This window comes from Loxodonta africana, chromosome 9, assembly GCF_030014295.1.
Source record: "Loxodonta africana isolate mLoxAfr1 chromosome 9, mLoxAfr1.hap2, whole genome shotgun sequence".
Lineage (NCBI taxonomy): Eukaryota > Metazoa > Chordata > Mammalia > Proboscidea > Elephantidae > Loxodonta > Loxodonta africana.
In genome coordinates, this window is record NC_087350.1 from 46,592,993 (window position 1) to 46,607,473 (window position 14,481).

Genomic DNA, 14,481 nt, shown 5'->3' on the forward strand with positions numbered 1-14,481 from the left:
CAAAAAGGGGAAAATGCACCACAGAACTTCAAATTCTCATGGAATCCAAACTTTTTGGAGCCAAGGCTGGATGAACCCCCGGCACCATTGCCCTAGGATAATCTTTAAACCTTAAACCAAAAATATCCCCTGCAGCTTTCTTAAAACCAAATGATAGTTTAGCTTAACTAGTAAACAATGCCCGCCTTAAGCATTGTGTTCTTTTAAGATCTATACGCGACAAAACGGACAACTGCAACTCGAAAGATTAGATAGTAAACTTAGAGGGCAGTGAATCTGTGTTAATGGAGGAGGAACAATTTGGAAAAGGAGGGTGAAAATGGTTGCACATCTTGAAGAATGTAATCAATGTCACTGAATTGTACAAGTAGCAATTGTTCAATTGGAGTATGTTCTGCTGTGTATATTCTCAACAACAGCAGAAAAGAAAATTTTTAAAAATTTGCTGAGTCAATGAACAAATGGTTAAATGAATAAAAATCTTCCTTGCCATAGCAATAGTTTAAACCCGGGAAAGTAACACCTAGGGGACTGAGCCCAGACCTGCACCCATCCTGTCCCTTCCCCACCCATGGTGGTTTACAAGAGCCATCAAGCCCCTGAGAGTGAGGAAGCAGAGAGGTTCAGGGCTCAAGCTCAAAAGGAGGAGCCTGGTTAGGATAGGCGCAAGTGAACCTTTTTCCTATAAAGGCCTCTGGTATTCCAGAGGGTGGGGACAGGACATGATTAAGCAGTATGCTAAATAGGGTGTCCAGAGGGTCTCCTTCCTCTGGGACAGTGTCCCTGTAGCCAGTGCCTTTCCTGAGACGTGACCTCAGCCAACAGGCATGCTTGGTGTGAGCAGATGGGGCTGAGAACAGGATGGGGAGCCGGCTGAAGGCTGTCCTATACCCTCCTCTACCCAGTAGGGGAGCAAGTCAAGCCTTGGTGCAGCACCTGGGACAAGGCAATCATTACAAAGGGTCGTGAGATGACAGAGAAAAGTCAGAACCCGTTCATGGAGTAATCTGACTCAGCTCCAACACTGTGCTCTGGGTGAGCTGCTTAGTTTTCCCTCCATGTATGAAAGAAAGGGCTAGATTTTTACAGGGATTCCCAAACTTGGCTTCTCTCTCAAGGGATTCTCCAGATTAAAGCAACCTGAGACGTAACCCTTGCCCTTCTACACATATGTGTGCATTAGTCATAATTTGAGTGGGGGAGATAAGAATGTGTCACAATCCTTAATTTATGGAGAAGACGAGTCATTTGCAGAAAGACTGGAGGAAGGGCTTCTAAGTGGTCTGAGGAGTGCCTGAACCCTCCAGTCTGAGTGATGCTAGAGAAGGTTTGTCCTTTCCTGAGGCCAGGGAGGAGTGTGTGTGTTTGGTTTTTTCTGGGGCTCTCCTCCCTCAGTGCCTGGACTGCTGGAGAAAAGCCCCCTTTGGGGAGGACACAGGAGGGCGATGGGAGCATTGTTTAGGGGTGGCACTAAGCAAGTGCTCAATAAACCAACTGGAGCTGCTTTAGTGCCACTGTCTGTGAGGAGTGCAGAGGTGGGGCTGAATTAGGTCTCCCCCTCATCTCCCAGGCCTCGGCCTCAGACTTCTACCACCATCCCCTAATGGCGAGAATCTCCACCCTGAAAGTAACAACCAGGCAGACTTGTTCTTTCAACCGTCAACCTCTCTGCAGGGCCCCAGTAAGAGATGGGTGGGAGAGGCCACCTTCCTAGCTGCTATGGCTTTGTTTCCACTGCAGAAGCCCAGGCCACAAAGCCACAGGAGAATCCTGCCCTTAACTCCACATGCCTACCTCTGGGGAAGGGGTTTAGGTGAGGGGCTTCCTCAGCCCTGGTTCCTTCAGGTGGGTCCACCCTCAGCTGGTAAGAAGCCAGGCAGGGGGCTGGCACACAGGGGCTCCAGCTGCCACAAATGGTTTCGAGGACACGGGCTCCCACACTGCCTACCCAAGTCAACCACAGTGATTTGCAGTTTCCTCTCAAGCAAGGCAGATAGTAACAAGCCAGCCCCTACACCAACTGTGCTTCACCAGCCCCCAAAACACAAGAGGATAGGGATGTGAGCAACACCAGGAACTGCAGAGACTATTTGGTCTCACTTCAGCAAGTACCAGCCACCTACAGTTTCCATTCCTGGTGGATCCACGTTGGCCCCTCAGCTCCAAATCCAGGCAGGGCCAAGCTGAAGAAGATACCACAAGCTCCGGGCTAAGTTCCACCTTCTATAACCCAGCCCCCAGAGAGAACCACAAGCTCTGCACCTGCAGATCCCTGCCTACAAGGAACCTGGCTCAAAGTACACCCGGTGAGAGGCCCCACCTGACTGGACCATCTCTGCTGGCAGCACCACCCCGCTCAGAAAAACTCTGCAGCACTTTGTGGCAAAAACACAAACTAGGCCCCCATTCCCAAGATTCTGATTCGTCGGTCTGGGCTGGGGCTGAGAGTCTGTGTTTTTAACAAGTTCTCTCCTGAGTTGTTCTGAGAACCACAGGTGGGGAGTCCAACTTGGGCGCACCAGACAGTCCCAAGACTCCAGGCCTCCTAAACACCCCACCGCGGCCAGTCCACCCGTCAGCCTACGTGCCAGGCGGTGGCCAGGCCACTCACCCGGTTGGCTGTGATGGCCAGATTCTGGAGGTTCTGCAGGAGGCCAATGTCAGCGGGAAGGAAGGTCAGGTTGTTGTGGCTGAGGTCCAGATAGCGCAGCTTGCGGCAGTAAAACAGCTGGGTGGGAATCTTCTCGATCTTGTTGCGGTTCAGGTAGAGGCGCTCGAGGTTGGTGAGGTTGCCGATCTGGATGGGGATGTAGGCGATGTGGTTGTACCACAGCTTAAGGCAGGTGAGGCGGTGCAGGTGCTGGAAGCTGATTATCTCCTCAATGGTCTTGAGGTTGTTGTCCTTCAGGTCGATCTCCTGCAGGTTATGGAGGCTGAAGATGGAGTGAGGGATGCGCTCCAGGTCACAGCGGATCAGCTCCAGCTCCGTCAGGTTCACCATCTTCTTGAGGCTGTTGAGGACAATGAGCTTGGTCCCCTCATTGTTGATGGACAGCTTCTGCAGGTGCACGCCCACGTCCGTGACCACCTGTGGCAGCTTGCTCAGGTTGCTCTTGAGCCGCAGCACCTTGAGGCGCTTCAGTTCTCGCAGCCCATCAATGACGATGTAGCGGTTGTTCTCCGCGCTCAGGTTGCCTGTCAGGTGCAGCTCCTCCAGGGTCTTCAGGCTGTAAATCCACAGTGGGATCTCCTTGATGTCAGTGAACTTGATGTGCAGTGCCCGCAAGTTCTCACGCAGGAAGGCCAGGGCGGGAGCCTCGATCTTGGCTGCCGTATGGTACAGCCACAGCTCCTTGAGGCCAGTGAGCTGGGCAATGCTGGGTGGGATGGTCACATCAGGGATCAGCTCCAGCTTCAGCACCTCCAGCTCCACCAGGTCAAACACAGTGTCAGGGATGCCACTAAGCATGAATAGGTGCAGCTCCAGCTTGTCCTGTGCGTTCTTGGTGAGCCGCTGCCGCAGCTTGTCCAGTGTCCACTCATTGTTGAGGTTCAGCTGCCGCAACTTGTTCTCACTTACCTCCGAAAGGAAGACAGCGAAGCGCTTTGAGTAGAGCGGATCATACTGGTCGATGAGGTGAAGCATGAAGGCAAAGTCATTCTTGACATCGGGGATGTCACTATAGCTGCTCTCCTCGCGAATTGACTCAAACGAGTACTTCTTGAGGGAACGCCGCAACATCCACCACAGCGTGTACATGCAGATGAGGCCGTAGAAGATGACCAGGCTGATATAGAAGGACGCCAGGATCTTGAAGAGCGTGGCCAGAGGGTGAGCACAACGGTAGGTGCGGTAGCCCGTCAGGCTCTCGATGTCCACAGTGCAGTCCACGTCAAACTTGATGTTGTGCACATAGTAGACAGTGTAGCAGATGATGAGGATGAACTTGATCACCTTGATGATGGTCTGCCGCATGTAGAGGCGGTACACAATATCTCCCTCCTCCACATGGGTTCGAAACTTCTTCACCTTCTCAAACAGTGCCTTGGCTTGCTCCCCTTCCTTCTTGTCCAGCACACCCGTCTCTGAGCGGTCCACGATGCCCTGCTCAATGCGTGACTTGGTCCGCTGCAGCATGGGCACGGTGGCCTCCACGTCCTCGCTGACCGTGGATGACTTCTTATCCATGGAGCCGTTCATCTTGCTGAAGGCTGGCTTGGGGTCACTCTCCTCCACCACCGTCTCTGACAGGGCCCGTGTGGTCCAAGGCGAGTCAAAGCACTTGAGCAGGATAGACACAAAGTGCTCCAGCTTCGAGCTGGTGCGGGGGAACTTGAACCAGAAGTTGCTGCAGGCCAAGAAGATGAGTGTGTGCAGGAGAACCAGGTAGGGGAAGTACTTGGCAAACCAGTGCAGCCGATTCTCATAGCACACGGCATCCACATAGTTGTACTGGTGCCGGTCCAGGTCGTACTTGATTCCTGTGGGGCCTGTGTCAGGAGTCGGCAGGAGCGTCGTGTTGGGGTAGGTAGGCTCCGGGCTGGGGGCCACCCAGCCCCGGAATGAGTCGTTGCAGGAGTCCTTGGTGACCCACTTACAAGGCAGGCAGATCATCTTGTCCTGGGTGACCTGCAGCGTCCCGCCAAAGACAGCGATCATCAGCATGACGATGGAGATATAGTCGGTGAACACATCCCACCATGGCTTCAGAATCCGGTATGCTGGCTGTGTGTCCGCAAAGTAGCGGAGCTCCGTCACTGGAATCATGGTTCAACCTGAAAGAGACCCACAAGCAGAGGTTATCACAGAGTGGCCTGGGTTTCCTGGAAACCAGTGGTCAGGGGAAGGTAACAACAGTCACCTAGTCTTGTCACCCCATGGGACAGCCCACGGTCAACTCTTCTCCACAAACTACATGGTGACCTGTTGGCTGGGAAACCACCATGGAGGAAAACAGGAGGTATTTTCATTTTACAGACAGGAAGACTGCGAAGTTGGGCCCACGCAGACAGATCACTAACGTGGCCTCACCATCTCCTAACTCGCCTGTCCCTCACACTAGAATCTCACTCTACATTCCAGTAAGACCATGAGGGAATCTCTGTCTTTACTATTCCATCCTATTTGTGGTCAGATTGACCTGAGGGCCTTGTTTATAACTCTGAGTCCACCAACGAACAGGACACAGCCATCACGAAGCTGCACGAGGGATCTGAAGACATTTCCGTGACATGTGAGAAAAGCAAACGGTAGTCCAGTGGGTCACATGAAAACTCATTTTGTAAAACAAATAATGAAGTTTTAGAAGAAGTCCACCTGTGTGCATAGGGTTATGTCTCTATAGGATTGTGCGACCACTGAGGGAAAACTGGACGGGCACACACAAAGGGCTGTTAAGGACACGCTCCTGGGGGCAGGAGCCAAACAGAAAGAGGACAAGAAAACAAAATCGTTCTCCACCCCAAACCTGGATGATCCAATTATACCTATGCACTGATGTGAATTTATCTGTCTGTGTGCATATATGTATGTGTATAAAGAAACCGAAAACAGCAGCTGAAACTGAGTCAGCGGCAGCAGATTCCCCCACTCTGCCCCTGACCCCGCAGGTCTAATTCAGGAGGTCTCAGGTGGAGCCTGGGAATTGATTTTTATCACTTGAGTTCAGGGGTTCTAATGACTGGCAAAGTTTGAGAAACGCTGAATAAGAAGCCACATTTAGGAAATAAATCCAGCCAATGACACATAGGAGGTGCCAGCAAAATAAACGTAGAGGAAGGAATCATGTCTGCCTCCAGGAGGCCTTCCCTTGGGCCATCCGTGGTCACCCTGTGAAGGGCAGCTGTTCTTATAGGTATTGTGTGTTCACGGGAGAACACTTATAGTAGTATAAAAAGCATAAAGACAATAAAAGTCACTGTAAAAACACCACCCAGGGTTACCCATTGTTAACTTGTCAATGAGTAATACCTTTCCTGTAAATTTTAAAAAATAAAGTGATTTTACTGGACACCCTATTTTGTAAACTAGACTCTAGATTTTAAAGCAAATACCTGTGTTTTGCCAAATGGGTCTGGTTCTCTGCAGAAGAGGAATAGGAGTACCTGGGTTAGGAACTGGGCCACCTTATTTCGATTACCGGTAATATTAATAATGACATGGTAACAAACTCTTCACGAAATGGGACCTCCCTGCAAATGCTAAACGCTTCCCATCTCCAGCTTTTCAAAGCACACTGGAACAGGTGCAGGGGGGCGGGGGTAGGGGACAGGACCCTCCTACCTTAGGGAGGTGGAAATGGGTACTTAACAGAGGTGATGGTGGCTGCTCTGTTCGCTGAAGGCCTGGTCTGTGCTAGTCAATGGGCTAAGTGGTTCCCACACAGGCTCTCACAGAATCCTTTCAATGGCCTGGGAGGCAGGGCCTGCTTTTAGCCCCATTCCACAGATGAGGGAATTAAGGCTCAGAGAGGTGAAGTCACCACCCAATGTCACTGTGCTAGTGAGTGGCAAACACTGAACCCAAGTCTGTCCCTCCACTGCCAAGTTCACATCCTCACCACTGTGTGAGGCTTGTTCTCCACCTGCTCAAGGCCCCACATACAGGCAGTGCCAAGAGAAACCAGGCCCAGAAGTTCAGCCTCTGTGCCTCGCCAAGGGTTACCAGAGCTCAGGTCACCACAGGGCCACCAGACACTACCACCCGCCCTAAGCCGGCGGCTCCAGCCCAGGGGACAGCCCTCCTGGTGAGGCCAGGCCTCTCAGGCTACGCCTTGCACCTACCCCACAGGAAGGCCCCAGGCCCTCTAATGACCATCTGGCTCCTCACACCACCCACACTCCTGGGAAAGTGGCACTCTGGGGGAGGGCCTGCTGAATCATGAAGACTGCCTCCAGCTGAGAAACACCCTTCCCTCACTTCCTGACTCCCAGTGTCCACATCCGGACGGGGGCCTGCGGATTGGGACCGGAAGGGAGGAGGGGCCAAGACGAGCAGGCCTGAGGGCATGTAACAACCTGCCCAGGAGTCCCGTATAAGACTGCCATGCCATACACAGGCAGAGTGCCAAACATTTGGGGTGGGGGTAGTTTATGACCAGGCAGGATGTGGTCACAACTTCACCCTATTTCTGAGGGGGTAGTAGAGTATGTGTCAACATAAAGGAGAACACCCAGTCCCCTCACAGTGAGGAGTCACCTATGGACTCCTGCTGCCTTCCTGACCCCTTCAGCTGAGGTGGGAAGTGATCACAGCTCTGTTTTACAGGTGAGGGAACTTGACGCTCAGAGAGGTAAAACAACTCGCCCAAGGTAGGAAACAGTCCATTCCATCCAGTATGTCTGACTCTTACCCACTCCCCTCCCCATCACACCCAGTCTCCAAGCACAACCTCAACTCTCTGCTCAGCCCTTTGGCCAGGTCCTGTGGGAGCAACAGAAATGGCCAAGCTGTATCCTTGCCTCAGTGTCTTCTTGGTCCAGTGTGAGAAGGTACAGGAGAGAGAGAGGAATGCCGAAATAACTGGGCCCATGTCAGATGAGGGATACCCACGGCTACAGCAGGACATGCTTAGGCAGAAGAGATGGATGCCAGCTCCCCACTGGGAAGGGCTGCACAGAGGAGACAGTCCCTTCGACTGGGGCAGTGTGTGGTGGGATAGCACCAGGGCAGAGGTAAGAACTGACCCACGCAAGGCAACACCACTCCCCAAAAACCCAGGAAATGGGCTCCACGGGCAGAGGGGCCTCTACCCTTCCAGCTACCAGTTGGGGGGATAGTGTGCCCAGTCCTGTGCCAACCCTTGACCTGGAGGACCCAGTGCCTCCTCAGTGCAGGGCTGTTACCATTCCCACGAGGCAGAGGAAGACAGAGAGGCAGAGTCATGGACCCGGGTCACAAAGCTAAAAAGGGGCAGGACTGGGATGCCAGCACAGGCTAATCCTTGTGCAGGTGATCTGTCCCAAGGGGTCACCTCTAGCTACACCTATGTTCCCGTCTCACTGCCCCTCTTGGATGGAATGTTGGGAGAAATCAGGAGAGGGGGTGCAGATGCCAAATCCAGGGCCCCAACAGGAGAATGGCCAGGTGCCTGCCTCCCAGCACAAAGTGGCTTCTGCTCTTGCATGGCTCTTGCTGGGAAGAGGGAGGAAAGGAGGCGTTAAGTCTGGATGAGCTGGAGACCAAGCTTTGAGCCCAGGCTCTGCTTCAGCCTCACTGCAAGACCTCCAGCAAGCTCCTCACTGGCTCTCAGTCTCAGATTCCTCACATATAAAATGGTGACTACCTTCCAGGGCTGCTAGGAAGTCAATGAAATGTAATGGTTTTAAAGTGGGACGGGCAGTCAGTTTTAGCTGGTATCATCATCTATACTCAGCCTCATCACCTGGGGAAACCAGAAGCTCCTTGAGGACGGCAATCTTCTGCACACAGTAGGGAGTCAATAAATTCAGAACATCTGAAGAGGGGACAGGGTAGGAGTGGGCGCAGTGCAGGGCACTGGCCTCAGGGCATGGTGGGGGGAGAGGGCAGAGCCAAGTTTCAGGTGGATGTGGGGCAGGGTAGGGTCTTCAGGGGGAGAGGGAGGAAGCTGAAGCCAGCAAGCCTCTGGGCCCTCCCTGTTCCTGCCCAATCCTGGGGACCCTGAGGAAGGAAATGAATCCTCAAACAGGTGGGGAGCTCCAGTAGATTCTTTGTTGCAGCCCCAGTCACTAGTACAGGGACCCAGCCAGGAGCTTGGTCTCTTGAGGTGACTGAACACCCACGGTTCGAACAACTCCCCGTTTAGAGACTGACAACCGATCTGGTAAGCCCAGAATCCTCACAACAAGCTCAGGAGGTGTCCATTGTTTCATCCTCATTTTATAGATGGGAAAACTGAGGCGCAGAGGGAGAGTAATGTGCCTGACCACACACAGTCTGTAAGTGACAGAGGTAGCCTTCCAACTCAGGTCTGCTATGGAGCCCAGACAAACAGCAACTCTGAAGGGAGCCATTCAGATGGCACAGACCCACCAGGACAACTATCCCTGACGTACACCTGAGTGTAGTCAGGAAAGCGCAGGAAGGGGAGCGGGACAGTTTTAATGGAGTGGGGGGACCTTTTCTCTCAGTTACGATAGGTGTCTTTTTCAGGAAGCTTCCTGCCAGGCAGTGCATTTGACCTCTCCCTGGACAGTCTTCCATGCTCAGCACTGCCTCTTAGCAGACGTGTGGACTGGCTTACCACTCAGGGCCTCAGTTTTCCCATCTGGAAGAGAGCAGAGAATCTATCACAGATATGCCCAGGCTTTGCAAAAGGTGGGCCAAGGTACCAAGGGGTGGGTCTGCCCAACCTGGATTCCTCCCTCCCCAATAATGTGTAGCAGAGTTCTGGCCCCAACCCCCCACCACAGACACCCCTTGTCCTGACTGTTCCCATATACCAAAAATATTTATTTATTTATTTATTTTTGTATATAGGAACACTGACTGTTCCTATATACAGTGAAGAGAAAAAACGACTGTTCAGGAGCCAGGCAATGCTTCCCCTCTTGGCACGCTGGCTTCCCCATCCATAAAATGGGGATGGTATCAAATGCCTCATCTAGCTCTCAGAATATCAAAATCACAGAAATGGGGTTTCCTAAACCACTAGTATGTTGGACCTTAGGCAGGTGGGGGACAATCCCCACACAGCAGTGAAGGAAGATGTGAGTTGGGTGATGGAGGAACAGGCCTGGGTTCAGTGTGGGCTCTGCCAATTACTAGCAGAGTGACGTTGGGGGCTGTCTTCATCTCTCTGAGTCTTAGTTCTCCCAAGTGTGGACTGGTGCTCAAGATAGGTCCTGCCTCCTGAAGTGTTTGAAAGGCCAGGGCCTGGCGTAGGAATGAGCGGGTGGAGGGGAGAAAAACTGAGCCCTCCCCAAGTTTCCTGGTCTTCAACAGGTACTTGATGAGTGAATGAAAAGTGCGTACCACCAGAGCAGTAATAGCCTGAGGAAGAAGGAAAACCCAGAGGGCCACAAACACCTGGGGAAGAAACAGAATTAGAGGGCACACAAGAGGTAGGCAATAAGTGCATCTCAGTACTGTAAAGAAGTCACTAGAATGTGACAGAGCCTTTTGGGGGGAATGACATAACTCTGTATGTACTGCCATTTTGGAAAAAAGATCCAGGAAAATAATAAATAAAACACAATCCCATTTTGATAACCCCCTGACCTCCCTGCACTATGAGGTGGGGCTATTTCTTGGAGTGGGAGTAGGATACAGAATCTTAAAAAGGAAACTTTGAAATTTTTGCCAGCATGCATTACCTTTGCAATTAAAAAACAGTATACAATTTAATGAGTGCCCTGGTGGCACAATGTTACATGCTTGGGTGCTACCCGAAAGGTTGGCAGTTCAAACGCACCAGTGGCTCTACAGAGACAAGGCCTGGCGATCTGTTCCCATAAAGGTTACTGCCTGAGAAATCCTATGGGGCAGCTCTATTCTGTCCTCTAGGGTCGCTATGTGTCAGAATCAACTCGTCAGCACACAACAATAGAAATTAAAATAAATACAGTTCCAAAGAAAGAGCGAGCAGCTGTCAGGTGTGGGGACCAGGCATTCTTTGTAGTTTTGAGAGGGCGGTTTGAGTGTGGTACTAAGAAGTTGGGTCGGGTCAGGTCTCTGCCCCAAGAGATGGAGAATTTGGTGAGGATAGCAAATACAGGACAAAGATGAAAGAGTTTGAAACCAGGGTGGCTGAACAAAGATAAAAAAGAAATGTGCCTTACTTTTTCTGGGCTCTGCTCTAGCTATTCCTCCTTTTCCCAGAACTGTTGTATCCATTTCACCTGGGGCCGGTGCCCACCTAGAGGGCAGGAATTAACACCTACCTCTGAGGCAGACTATTCGTAGGGCAGCTCAGGAGGCCATAGGCAAGAGACCACAGAGGGGTGGGGACAGAGGTGGGGAGCTCTTCAGGACACAGACCATTTCAGATTTATCCCTGGTCTCTTGTACAAAGTCTAGAATACAGAAGACTAAAGGCTAAAGGCTTGCTGAACTGAGCTGAGTCCAAAAAAGAGAGGTGGTAGGAGGGAGGAGGGCAATCATCTGGGAAAGACTCTAGGACAAAGAACCCGTTATAGGAATGTTCATCACAGTGTTGTTTATACCCCAGGAAAACTGGAAACCACCCAGATGCCCATTATTGGGTGATTGGTTAAATACTTATTAAATGATGGTCATGGGTTGAATTGTGTCCCTCCCAAAATATGTGTATCAATTTGGCTGGGCCATAATTCCCAGTATAATGTGGTTGTCCTCCACTTTGTGATTGTAATTTTATATTCAAGAGGATTAGGGTGGGATTGTAACACCCTTATAAAGGTCGTACCCCCGAACCAATGTAAAGGGAGTTTCTCTGGGGTGTGGCCTGTACCACCTTTTATTTTACAAGAGATAAAAGAGAAGCAAGCAGAGTTGGGGACCTCTAATCACCAAGAGGCAACCCTGGTGGCGTCATGGTTAAGTGCTACAGCTGACAACCAAGAGGTCAAATCTGCCACGCGCTCCTTGGAAACTCTATGGTGCAGTTTTACTCTGTCCTATGGGGTCGCTATGAGTGGGAATGGACTCAACGGCAGTGGGTGGGAGTAACCACCAAGAGAGCACTGCCGGGAGCAGAGCGCATCCCTGCACGGAGAAGCTCCTAGTCCGAGGGAAGACAGATGAGAAGGCCAACAGACAGAGAAAGCCTTCCCCTGGAGCTCACGCCCTGAATTTGGACTTTTAGCCTGCTTTACTGGGGGGAAATAAACTTCTCTTTGTTAAAGCCATCCACCTGTAGTGTTTCTGTTATAGCAGCACTAGGTGACCGAGACAACGATCATATGATGGAATACCATGCAATGATAAAAACACGCTACAGCAAAACGCTTGATGGCATGAAAAAGTGTGCAAAGCATGGTAATCGCAAAAAAGTAGGTAACAAAATTGTACTAGAGTAACCCTTCTGCCATAAATTAACAGACATACACACATTGAAAAATCTAGGTAGCGTTTTTATATTGAGGCTGTTTTTTTTATAGTTCTTTTCACCCCAAACTTACCTCTATTTTCTGTTACGAGCATTGTTATTCAGGTAATTAAGAAAAAAAGATTTTTTTTTAAATTACTATTTCAAAGGATGAAGAATAGCTAAGACATTTGGAAGAACAAGGAAGAAGGCGACATCTACCAGATATTGAGACTTATCATAAAGCTATAGGAATTCAGACGATGTGGTATTGATGTAGGGATAGACAGACCAACTGACAATGAGTCAAGAAGAGACAGCCCAGAAAGAGGCCTTCACACTTCTGGGAACTTAATACATGATAGCACTGGCTTTGCAGGTCATGGGGAAAGAAGGTGCTCCCATGGACGGTGCTGGTTTGTGGTTATTCATACGAAAAGAAGTGCAGTCCCAGCTCCGTCTTGCACAAAAATAAATTCCAATGAATTAAAGATTAAGGCAAAACTTGAAACCATTTAAAGGGAAATTTCAAGAGACTATCTTAATGTCCCTAAAATAGGGGAGGGTTTCTTACCTCAAAAAGTACAAACCCTTATAGAAAAAGATTGATATATTAATCACATTAAAGTTAAAAAGTGTGTATACCAAGGGATATGATAAACAAGTGAAAAGAAGTCACAGATGGGGAGGAGATATTTGCAATGGGCATAACCACCAAGGAATTAATATCCAAGATAAATAAAGAACTCCTAAAAATATAAGAAAAAGATGATCCAATTAAAAAATGGCCAAAATACAGGAATAAGCAATTCACAGGAAAAAAAGGCCAATGGAAATTAATGTATGAAATAATTCTTAGCCTTATTAGTAATGAGGAATCCAAATTAAAACAATCAGATACCGTTTTCTCCACGAAGATTAAGAAAAATGTTGGATTCTTGGATGAGGAGTTTGGATGCACAAACCTGATGACCCAGTAATTTCTCTCCTAGGTATAGACCTTAGGGAAACTCTTCACACTGGCCTGAGAAGCCACAGACAAGAATGCTTACTGAGGAATTGTTTGTGATAATAAACACCAGAAATCCATCAACAGGAGCAAAGATAAATAAATTGTTCTATGCATACGATGATACTTGAAAGCAATTAAAGTTAATGAACTTTAGCTAAAAGTATCGAGGTGGATAAACCTCAAAAATAATGTTGAACTCTCCCCGCCCCCAAAAGCTATAGAATGATACATGCATTATACAAGGTTTTCTATAAGGTAATGAAGGTATCAAAAACAAGCATGGAAATCACCAAGATGGTAATTTCCTCTAGGAAGGGAAGGAAACGGGATTGGGGAAGGGGCTTCAACTGTACCTGAAATGTTTAAAAAAAAAAAAATACATATGTGTATGTGTGTATATATATTTAATAAAACACACACATACCCGTGAGGCAATTATTGCAAAACATTAAAGTCTGACAAAGCTGAGTCCTGGCTACAAAGATATCTGTTCTAGTCTTCTTTATATTTTCCTGTGTGCTTAAACTATTTCATCATGAAAAATTTACCAAAAGCAATTGCCCATTTCTATCCTCCTGGCTGGTCCTCTCCTACCTCTACCACAGGCTTGCGGTCGCAGCAGCCACTGTGCCAGTTATTACCAGGGCAGCAGACCCAGCTCCTTCCACCCTGCCTGCTCCTCACCAGGCAGCAGCACCAGTGGACTGCGTGTCTCCAAGGGCACTGCAGAATGGGGAGCCCCACTCCTGCCTGGCCTTGTCCTGCCCCAGGGAGACGCAGAAAAGCATGAGATGTAGGCCTGCTGTATCCTACAAGGTGCAAGCAGGTAAAGAGAAGCCGGACCAGGTCCCTGGGCAGGACTGGGGCATCCCTGTCCCAGGGGTGCCAAATGAGCAACCCAGAGAGCCACCGTCCTCCCCTCAATGACGGGTGGATCTGAGGGACGCAAAGAGCAAGAGCTTTGGAGTTGGGGGGACCTGGATTCAAATCTAGTCCTAGCATGAAATAATTCCATGACCTCAGGCAAATTATTTAGCCTAAGCCTCTGTTTTGCAATTGAAAATAGAAATAACAATCCTTACCTTGTAGATCTGTATATAATGACCCGGAAGATGTCCAAGAAATATTAGGGAAAAAAAGACAAGATGCTGAACAGTATATAAAATGTATGATCTCATTCTTGTTTTAAAAATTATATTGCTAATAAGCTTATTACTATACACACATAATCCTGGAAGGCTACTGTTGCTGCTAGTTGCCACTGAGTCGGTTCCAACTCACGGCAACCCGCGTGCAGAGGAGAACTGCTCCACGCTAGACCCGTAAGTAGTTAGGTCTGAAGACGTGTAAGTTTGTAGGCGGTTGTCTACGCTATACGTTCTTCTATTGTTTACATTTACTTTTATGAGTAAAAAAAATACTTGGAAAAAATCAAAAGGCCTTCCTTAGAGTGTGGTTTCTGAGGACTGTAAAAGGTAAAAA

The 14,481-nt window shown here is 49.4% G+C and overlaps 1 protein-coding gene across 4 annotated transcripts in view; it reads right to left on the bottom strand.

The window, feature by feature from the left end:
• Positions 1 to 14,481, bottom strand: part of LRRC8A (leucine rich repeat containing 8 VRAC subunit A) — a 36,630-nt gene that overhangs the window by 12,709 nt on the left and 9,440 nt on the right. For 3 of the 4 annotated variants that reach the window (XR_010323008.1, XM_003407662.4, XM_023544853.2), the window contains exon 3: positions 2,612 to 4,776. Coding sequence is in view for 3 of the 4 variants with exons in the window: in XM_003407662.4 (XP_003407710.1) it covers positions 2,612 to 4,768 (2,157 nt within the window). In the remaining variant the exon portion in view is untranslated. Of the gene's footprint in view, positions 1 to 2,611; positions 4,777 to 6,783; positions 9,249 to 14,481 lie in introns of all 4 variants that reach the window. The other variant, XM_064291346.1, reaches the window with a different exon arrangement.